The following is a 10863-nucleotide window of genomic DNA, read 5'->3' on the forward strand; positions in this document are numbered from 1 at the left end:
GGAGTGGCTGTGCGGGGTAGCCTACATTTTTATAACACCAGCCACATTGTCCCCTTCTCTGTCCCTCTCTCTCGTCTTCTCGTTCTTCTCTGTCCTCATATCAGTATTGTCCTCATTCCCTCTCAGTCTACCACACTGTCACCTTCTGTTTTCTTTCTGTATGTTTATCATGTACAATACATCTACTAGTACATTGTCTCCTCTTGTAGGTGACTTATAAGGAGACTGATCTACACCCAGCTGAGAGTCCTGGGGGTCTCGGCGGTTGCACAGGATGTGCACTGCGACAGGAACGGACAGCAGGAAAAGCTGCTGGTCATTCACAGGAAGCGCAAAGAATGCGAAGGCGCTCGGGGAAGTGGGCCTCTCTCCACTCTTCCCCGCTCGTCACTCTCCACTCTCCAGCTCCCATTGTCAAGATGAGAGCTCCGCGGGAATCCACCGTCTCGTCTCCTGCCATCCATAAATATATCAAGCCCCCGTCAGGCAGACGTGAATCACAGCCCTATCAAACGAAAAACAAAAAAAAAATATTAATTACAAAGACCCCCTTAACTCTTCCCAGAGGGCAGCTGTGGTCTGCCAACGAGCTTGCTGCTGATCAGAGCTCTGTTCTGTTTAGAAACGGCACTGGGCGGGTATGGTTCTGCCACCCTCGAGTGGGCACTAAGTGGCGGAGTGACTCACACACGGGGGAGACGGAACACAATCGCCTCGGCGACCGTACACAGACGAGGGGGGAAAGCGTGTATACCGGGAGATATTTACATACAGTCAGCCAGGCTTCCTGTCTTTGTCAAGCGAGGGAGCATTTTTTTCTCGTGACCCATTGATGTAAGATCTACTCTTTCCTGTGCAGAGAGAAAAGAGAGCACTAGGATGGGAGGGGGGCGGTCGAGTGGTAGACAAGAAATGCCCTATGATTACAATAGCCACCAAAACAGGACAGAAAGCTAATGTTTAAATTTAGGCTCTCCCACATCATGGCTTTCAGAGATGAGGGCTCAAAAATCTGTCGGGCTCCCTATAGTGTGAGGATTTCCTGGGTATATTCCAAATTTGACCCATGAAAGCTTATCACACCATACAGATTCCCCAGATGGACCAAGACACTAAAACAAAGGTGTTTTAAGTTCCAGCCATTTTATATGGGAGTAAATTGCTATTATACTGAATGTATAAAGATATACTGCTCAAAACCAAATGAGGGGTGGTAAATGTTATAAAAAAAAACAAAAAAAAAAACAATTAAAGACAGATGGAAACGTTTTGCCTTCATATGGGGAAAAAAACAGTAGCAGAAATGAACAAAAAAGTGTAATGTTGGGAGGAATTGGGCGTTGTACGAAGTTTAACGAACTGCGTGTGTATGTGTGTGTGAGTGGCGCGCTTTGTCTGCGTGCGTGCGTCTCGCACACTATCTCGGTGTCGGCGTCTGTTCAGGATTTTGGGGCAAGAGTTCAACAGTTCCCCCGCACGGAGAAACCACTTTGGACTTATTCTGTGGAGGTTTTGGAGGATTCCGGGACGTTTGAAGAGAGACGGAGTTAGGAGGAATGTGCACACTTCGAGAAGAACTAAGGATTCACCGCGGAATGTCTGCCGTAGTTTTTATTGGGCTACAAACTTTTTTACGTATACCCTAAGTGTAATTCTGTCAAACAGGAGTAGTTTTGTTCTTCTCATTTGGAACATGTACTTTGGACGGAATGACTTAAAGTAAGTTTTTTGGCGAGCAACTTTTTCAGATTTGAACTCTAATCCGGAAAAGCACTTTCTTTGCATAATTTATTGTTTTCAGTCATTACCTGGATTTTGTTTTTTGAGGATAACCTTATATTTACAAACAATATGTCAATGTTTACGTTAAAGAGACCCAAAAGAGACACGATTTAAGAAATGTCTGAGTATGAGTAAAATATTTGGTTTTTGTTAGACGTGTGTGGAGGGGAAATTAATTGAAGTCTTCTGATTTTACACGCTAATATAACGAAAGGTCAGGAAATTAATTTCATTCGCTTCGTTTAGCGCGTGTGATGCTATTTCTTCCTAATGCAAGACCAGGAGGGAGGCAATTAGGCAGAACAACTCAAATAGCTTAAGTACCCTCTTCAGCTTAAAAAACTTGAACATGATTTCAAAGAATAGACTAATGGATAAATGACGTGGGGTGACTTCAGCAACAGTTTGACTGTCTTTTCTTGACGTGAGATTTCCAGACACCCTTTAATGAAGGACATCTACCAAGACATAAAAGATGTCCGTTATCAAAGAATGGAAAATGGCTAAATTACTTTAATCGTTACATGGGCTATTTCTCTAGGAAATATTTTCTAGTTCTATTGAACTATCTATGGAAGGGAACATGATTATGCTTTATAAATATCTCTTTGGCCTGCACAGCCACGTTCAATTTTCATCAATTTAGCCCATTCACATTGTCTTCACATTAGCATTGGACTTTGGCACTTTGTCATTTTAAATCATTCGTGAGTAGGCTAGTCTACTCGAGCTGGTGCACGCATATCCACTATGGCCGCGTTAGATGCCGTCAGATAAACACTGGGCAACGTCAGGTCACTGCTCTAAATACCTTGATATTCCCTGTAAAGAGAAAGAGAAAGAGTCTCCATGGCAACGCCACATCTGCTCAAGGGAAATATTCTTACTTTGTGGTAGGGTAATTACTGGGCAGCTAATGCACTGCGGAGTGGAGGGTGAATATGAATATGCTGACTCACCGTAAAGAACATTCCACCGAATTACCTAGGCGAATCTCAACACTGTACCAGGGTTCGCAAGTCATGTTACGCGGGGAGCGTGGGCCGTGTGTTGGCTGCTGAGGAGTTCGCTGGTGCTTTGATGTGGAGGCATTCAAAATGTCCCCAATGTTTTCTCACATGCTGCTGACGGAATAGAGATATACTTTTATGTCTTCCAGTGATTCTGAAGGGGGGGTTCATAGAGCAGGAAGAAGTTGACTCATCCATTAGAAAAAAGTGTCTTTAGTGGCAAAAGAAGAAAAGAGCATTTGAACAGAAACTTATGAATGAAATATAATGTCAGTATATTTGTGTAAAAGAGCATGGTTTCTCCATTCTGAAAACTGGTATATTGATGCTGTTTGGCTTTAGGACTGTATTGAACAGTGTAGCAGTGTCTTTTGTTGAATGACATTCCTTTTTATTTGCGTGTTATCCACAGGTTATTCTGCTTGTGACTGGCAGGCATGATGGCCCACCTCGTTGTAAGCTGATATTACCTGTGCCATGTGAAAGGATGGACCATCCAAGCAGCCCCACCTGTGAGAGCAGTGACCCGAATGGCTTCGTGAACCGTGTGTTCAATGTCTCCCTGGATGTGGAGAAGGAAACAGGGATCATGCGGGTTCAGGAGGCCAAACCCGGGGAGCTCGAGGCATCCTGTCCTTCAACTCCGGTGAAGGAGCACTCAGAGGCCATCCGTCGGCCCAGGTCTACAGGCATCTGGAAGATTCTGAGCCGGCGGAGGGCCGCGTCGGACCTTGACCGCCGTCCGCACTCCATGATTCTTCCCGGCGAGGCGTCAATCCCGAAGCTGTCCTTCATGGACAAGGTGAGGTCTTTCAAGAAACTGAAAGCCCCGTCGTCTGTCTTCAAGGGCAAAGTGGGGAAGCTGTCTAGCTCCAAGCTCAACAGCTCACTCAGGGATGAGCCCGAGGAGGAAGGCAGCATCTGCCGAGACTTTCCCTCGCCACTGTACGCTCACAGGAACACACTCAGGAACCGTGGAAAGAGACACTCCTATGCAGGTCACACCACTGACTTTGACGTCTCTTTTGAGGACTTTGACTTGACCCCCACTCCTGAGTATGACCAAACGCCTGTAAAACATGTAGCCAGCAACCACAATGGCTGCAAGACGCTGGAGAGGGTTACATACACCAAGAGGGCACATCCACATATTTCAAACTGTAACAACTCCACGCTGACGATCCCTGAGGAGAGGTGTGTGAAAGACAGTCCGAAGGTTTCAGCGGGGTCTAGAAGACACAAAGGCTCTGAGGTGTTGGGCTACTTGAAGAGGATCTCCTTCATGGGGAAAGGAGGTTCGGAGGTTCGGAGTTTCGATTCCTTGCAAACGCTGGACAAGACCATTGACTCAGATTATGGCTCTGTCGACTTTGAATGTATCAGAGATTTTCAGCCAGGTCCGAGGCCCACAGGTGCTGATGGCAAAAGTAGCCATTTTGGTGGGCTGTTTCGCTTCTTCAACAGCGTGGCTGAGACTGCTCGTAAATGGAGAAACTCATCGAGGTCGTTCTCGCCGCCCGAGGGCGAGGGCTCACCTGCCGGCTCCCCGAAGTCGCAGAGGGCGCGGGACTTTGCCTATGCTACGTCGCTGACCTTGAGGAGTGAGGACAAGGTCGAGTGTCTCTCACCTGGTTCTCACTTGTCTCCAGACGCCGGCCTTTGTGAAGTCTCACCTGCCAAGGTGGTGGTGGGCAGGTCGCCGCAGGTGATCCTAAAGTCGTGGAGAGTGTACCCAGACTCGCCAGGTGGGAGCAGTCGCCCCTCTAACACCTCTGAGGGGTCAGGGTCAGGGTCGACTCTGACTCCGCTCAACTCCACACACACCTCGCTGGCAACCATAGAGAACCAACAGAGGTGTGATGTCACAGAGAGAGGCTCACTCTCTGAGGCAGAGGGCCAATCAGAGGGCATCTCCCCGGAGGCTGAGCTGGATTCTATGGATGTACCAGTGGCCATAGGGCAAAATCAGGCTGCCAGTGGCCAGTCAACTGCAGATAAAAAGGATACTTGTACTTACACAGCAGCAGGACTTGGTTGTTCTGAGGAGGTGTTTATGGTAGGTGTCACTGTTGTTTTGGAAAGGACTGTGATTCACTTTTGTGTAAAGGTAATTAATATATAGTTATTATCTTAGTTAGTTATTGTCTTGTCACAACTTGTTATGTAAACAAATATCTTGTGATGTGATGTTCTGTTAGCTCCTTTACACATTTCTACTTTCACAACTTCTTTTTCATCATTATTTAAGGAGATCATTAATGTACATTTTAATTAATTGAGACCCATCTCTCCTCATCAGTACTCACCGTCATTTTTAACCTTCATTCTCACAGAAACACATTGCTCTCATTGCTTCCTGTAAAACATCAGCCAACTATGTCAAACTGGGATTTTCACCCCAAATTTAATCACACTAGCATTCTGGGATTTCTGTAAGTGTGCTGATGGGCGGTAGGAGGGGAGAAGGCAATCAGGAAGTGGATAGCTACTGTTTTCCGTGTCCTTGTAATAGCTACCTTCAGGCAGACCCCAGCTCTTTCAGCACACGTCTTGTGTAGGCTGTCCTCTGTCAAATACCTAACAGCGTTTAATTACTGAACTGTGGAAGAAAAGGAGTCAGGTCAAATTTAGCTCACACTGACTATTCGGTCTGACAGACAGCCCTGGCCTGCTCTCAGGCCGTCGATCTACCCTCTCCCAGGATCTCCACACAACCTTGAGGTGAAATGAGTAGCTCTGCTCAGAGTTGTGACATGAAAGTTAGTCATCTTATCTTCAAAAAAAAGTGTTGTGGCTATCTGGCGCATGTGACTTGGTATAGCGTAACATTCACGGTGCCATGAGCAGACAGCATGTGGTCTCTTTTCACTTTTAGCATTCCAGACATCACCGTGAAGACTCCTGGTTTCCCCCTGACACGCTCACTTTGTTCGTACTAGAAGTGAAAGTTCCCCGCGCTTGACTCCAGGACTTACTGTGACTACACACTGTCCAATGCATTTCCCACAGTTTTCCTCACATGAGGTTTGGTCAGGGATAATGAAGCGAGTCTGCTGAACACAGGAAGAAGCACGCACACAAACACACACAGACACACACACACATACACACACACACACACACACACAAACACACACCCACACCCAGGGAGGTCAGGCTCTTCTCTTCCCCTTCTCTATCTCTCTCTCTCTCTCTCTCTCTCTCTCTCTCCCTTTCTCTCCCCCTTTTTCTCCGAGCACAGACAGATTCAGAGTAAATTCAGGTCACCGAATTCCTCTCATTTTAATCATGTGGCTGAAAATAGCCCCCACCAGGTGTCTGCAGGACAGGCCCCATCAGGCGTACGGCCGAGGCTCATCCTGGCGCCCAAGGCCCTGTCCAGCTCCCTTCCCCAGTTCGCCGGAGACCCCGTCCCGCCTCTCTGTGCGTGACCCCTCTGAGTGTGCCCTGCCCCATACTGGAGGAAGGATACTTGTCCACGGGGGCTGGGTGTGTCGAGGGCTCCCATTGGCTGATGAGGGAGAGTGGACCAAGCGAGCTCAGGCTGAGGCGGGCCTACCCCCACAAGAGGCCACGCTCGGTCATAGAAGGAAGTATTCCCGCCGGGCCGGACGCCACGCAGCCACACAGAGTAAGCCCTCCGGTGACCCCCGCTGACCTCGCCCTCCTCTCTGCCTGTTCCTGGAACCTTTGCTGTCCCAATGTAGAGCCCTTAGAATGGCATTTCCTGTCCCTACCTCCCTTGCTCTACCCCCCAGCTGACCCAGGTCTCTACCTTATATCAGTGGAAAAAACAGCTGTTCTGCCGTCAGTAGAGTCTAATTAGACTAAGAGTGCAGAGTAGGTCCGATCATACCCAAATGCTATTGATAATGCTAATACACATGCTATTTACTCTAACAGAGAGTGCACACTGAAAGGAGGTTTTCTAAAAGTTTTGGAGGTTAAACTTCGTCCCACTGATGTGATTTAAAGAGTCTCATTGAAATTTGGAACAATCGACAGGAGAGGAAAGCTGTCTTAAATTAACACCTATTTAACGGCTATTTGAATTAGCGCTCAAAATCCCCTTTGTTCTATAGAATTATAAACACACACACACACACACACACACACGCGGCGCACACACACACACACACATACTGTATGTATATATATATAGCACTGTTAGTATTCTTTGAGAACAGAAACTTGCTGATGTGTGATCTGGATACAATTGAGACCAATAACAGCTCACTAAGCTGTATTGTCTGTGTAAAGCCCCCCTTTTCACGATTTCCCTTAGAAAATACACAGTGGTGACATTTAAGTATTCCTTCATGAAGGAAGAAAGAAAGAAAAAAAGGAAACAGAAAGAAAGAGAGAAAGAGAATCAGACTGTCAATGACCTCCTCCCACTCACATATAAATATAGCTTGCCGGCTCCTGTCCCGTAATGAATTCACCACATGCTTGCCTCTGATGGCGGGGCTAACGCAAACTAGCATTTAAACCCCAAAACAATGTGCTACGCATGGCCCCATTTCAGGCAGGTGATATTTATAGCTATGACTTGCTTCCTTACCGCTGTTCTCCATTCTTGCCTCTGCTCCCTCATCGCATTTTCCTCTCTTTCTCTCTCTCCCTCACTCTCTCTCCCTGTCTTCTGACTGTTTGATCCACTCTGCCGCTTTTCCCAGCCATTGAGTCATTCAATTCATACATGCATCTCATCCACTGTGGGAGTTCACCTGCATGCGACCCCTCAGCATTTTCACACCATCAGCTCACTTGTGTGGAGCTTTTACCTCTCCGCCTGGATGTGACCCTAACTTTATTTAGTGGTTTCCAGACCCTGTCTCGCCCCCCAGGGGTATCTCCTCGTGACCCCCCTTTCAGGGTCATCCTTCAGAGGTGCCGCTCTCTGCCCCTGCCCCAGGGCACACCTGCTGAGGTGGTGCCGGTGCGACAGGAACACACGCTTCCTCAGACAGGTAAAAACGCACCCATCCCATTGTTGTCAGGCAAACACTGATTAGCTCGGTTCAGAAAGGCCACTTGTTCACTCAATAGTGCACTATTTAGGGAATCATCCAATCCGTGTGTGTGTGTGTTTGTGTGTGTGTGTGTGGTATTCAAATTCTGAACTGTTTCTTTTTATATAGTGCACTATAAATGATCCATGATGCACCACAAATTGTAGTGTACAGGATATGTACACTCCGATTTCTCCAGTGTACTGCAATTTATTGCAAGATGAGCGGACTGAAGAAGAAGGCCATTTGCTAGTTTGCATGTTAGTCACCAGTTGGACATGTCTGAATGATGTCTGAGGCTTGTGTTGGTTTGTCCCGAGTCAACGTGTGAGGGGAGACTAGAACACGAAGAGCAAGTCGTTTTTAAAGCCACTTGAAATAGAGAAATGATTTAAATATCATTGAAGATTCATTCTTCATCACAGATGGCATCTGCATCATGTAACAAGATGCAGTGAAAGGTATTCTTATGCATCCTTTTGTATTTATGATTTTATACTAAGACTTGACAGCATAATGAATGCTTTCTTTTCTATTTATACGCTCTCAGGGAGCTCACTCCCTCGCCCAATAAAATGAGATAGAGGAGCTCCAATTAATCTTTGATATGAAACAGATTTTAATCTGTTTTATTCAATTGCTAATACTGTAGGAGCTGACAAGTAGTTGTTGTGTTTGTGAAGAGTAATTCATGACACGTCCACATGTACAATAGGTCTATGTGCAATTTTCGTTTTCAGAAAGTAATTATTGACGCATTCTTCTGAGTCAGTCCTCCATTTGTGCCAACTAACACAAGCAATCGGAATACCTAATGAGTCAGCAACAATAGTAGCAGAATATGGTTGAAGTGAGAAAAAGAAAATCAAGGCAGCAGTGTTGCTATTGGAACATAGATGTGTTCACCAGTGACTTTAAGACTGCATGGGAATCATGACTTTCCCCTTCATTTTGTGTCTGTGTAATGTGTCAGCAAAATATCAGCAGCAAAATGTCTTTATATGTTAATATCACTCATTGCTGTTGGTTTAAATTTAATATATTTTGAGAATATCATTGCTTCCGTGTGAACATCGCTGTCTAACTTCTGTTCGCTTGACCATGATATGCTGTGGAAACACGGCCCATAGTACCCCATTGACGATGGGCGTCAATGGAATGCTATGGCAGCTCGAGGTACACTTAATTTAAATGCAGAAAAGATAATAGGACAGTAGGCTTTGAACTTGTCATTTTTGGACACGCCGTGATACACAGGCTTCACTGGAAGTCTATGACTCAATCCCAATGTCCACACACATGGACTCATGGACTTTGATACGCCTTCCCGCTAAATCTGTGAGAGCTTAGGCTGTCCCACTGTCAAATCGTCAAGTACTCTCTTGCTCTCTCATGAACTCCTTATGCACACTTTCTGTAAGCCTTTCTGCAGACTTTGTCTGAGGGAATAACCCACAATTCCTAGCGTTTTTGACGTTAAACACAGGGTAACCAGGGGAAGCCTGGAAGCATAGAAAAAACGGTAAATGACCGCAATAAATGTGGTAAACAACCGCCATGAATGTGATATGTTGCCATGTGCTGTCCAATTCCCATTCATACCATTTCGAGCCCTTGCAGCCTTTCACACTCAGTCACCTACCAGGTGACGTCAATTATGTCTGTGAGGGTTCAGGGCTTAGGGCTTAAGGGGGGCATTACGACTGAGCCACTGAGAGGGCTCTGAATGCACTTGTACAGGTGAAAATATCTCAAGGTTGACTGGACAGTAGTGTTTCATTAATTAGTTTTTGTTCAGCCCAGATGCATGGCATAAATTAACACAGATTTCACAAAGGAGCTGTTCACGGCAGGTTTTAGCTGTTAAACAAGTGTTAAATACAGAGGTAATATGGCTGTAATATGAATGGCTTGTCAGTTGTGTGTGTGTTTTTCTCACAATTTGTATTCTGACCCTGATAAGCTACGTTTGTTTTGCAAGTAAACTGTTAGATGGAGTGGTGTTTAGTGACTAGAAGAATAGAAGTCTACCTATCTAACTCAAAGCTAATTTAAGTGCATAATGCTAATTTGGTTGAGTTGGCTGCCAACTTGCTGTTACAAAATCAGCTCAACTGTGCTTACCCTGTGTTTAAAAGCACCAGTCACCACTGTATGGTTTCAGGATGTGTGACTGCTGTCTGTTGGCCCACAGGCGAGCCCTCAGACCAGACGGGTTCGGTCCGACTGCGGAATGGGAAGGCCAGCGGCAGCGGTGTGAGACAAAGGAAGGCCCTGAGGCCTGGATCAGAACCGCTGCAGGTCAACAGCGTGAGTGGCCATTTTTTTTCCTTTTTATTTTTTAGCTCTGACTATATGTCTTATTCAACTTTTAGCTTTCTTACTATGTCTTTGTCTCTCCTCCAATCCCCATTTCTCTCTGTTTCTCCCTCACTCCCACCTTACCATGTCTCCCTCTCCTCCTCTCTCTTCCTCTCTCTTCCTCCCACCATCTCTCTCTCTCTCTTTCTCTCTCTCTCTCTCTCCCTCTCCAAGGCTCCCGCTGCTTCATTTCCTCTCAGCAGAGATCTGATCGTCTGTTTGTCTTGTGGGCAAAACATACTTTAAAAAAAAAAATCCTCTCCACAGAAGCATGGTCTGGTACTTGATCATATTTTCCCTCCTTATTTATTGGTGTTTCACGAGGCAGCCACAACATGTTTTGAAGACGGCTGTGGTATCACATTAATATCCGTCTCCGTTTCCTGCATTAGAAGATGGTCGTGCGGCTTACAATAGCGTCGCCGTCATCATTTCATTGTGCTGGTGTATGAGAGGAGGATGACTAATTCTCTTTGGAGATGGTGGACATGCTGTCCCTCCTTCAAAGCACAGGCACACACACACACACACACACACACACACACACACACACACACACACCATCTGCAGAGGTGCACTTCAAACACAATTAGACCTAATCATCGCCTCCTTGTGAGGCAAAGTGAGGCAAAGCCCATCTTGTCACCTGATTCCCCCAATGGTCGGTTCTCTGTGCCTAAATCAGGCCATCACAG

At 46.1% G+C, this 10863-nt stretch overlaps 1 protein-coding gene across 6 annotated transcripts in view; it reads left to right on the forward strand.

The window, feature by feature from the left end:
- The first annotated feature begins 5 nt into the window (after positions 1-5).
- The window catches only part of arhgef9b (Cdc42 guanine nucleotide exchange factor (GEF) 9b), a 43482-nt gene continuing 32624 nt past the window's right edge, over positions 6-10863 (forward strand). Inside the window, exons 1-4 of one of the 6 annotated variants that reach the window (XM_031586959.2) lie at positions 6-1719; positions 3205-4848; positions 7624-7765; positions 10002-10117. In XM_031586959.2, the coding sequence (XP_031442819.1) occupies positions 3280-4848; positions 7624-7765; positions 10002-10117 (1827 nt within the window). In that variant the 5' untranslated portion in view covers positions 6-1719; positions 3205-3279. Of the gene's footprint in view, positions 1720-3204; positions 4849-6291; positions 6424-7623; positions 7766-10001; positions 10118-10863 lie in introns of those variants that run through there. The other 5 variants (XR_004165957.2, XM_031586960.2, XM_031586957.2 and 2 more) reach the window with 5 other exon arrangements.

The sequence above is a fragment of the Clupea harengus genome, chromosome 20 (genome assembly GCF_900700415.2).
Source record: "Clupea harengus chromosome 20, Ch_v2.0.2, whole genome shotgun sequence".
Classification (NCBI taxonomy): Eukaryota; Metazoa; Chordata; class Actinopteri; order Clupeiformes; family Clupeidae; genus Clupea; species Clupea harengus.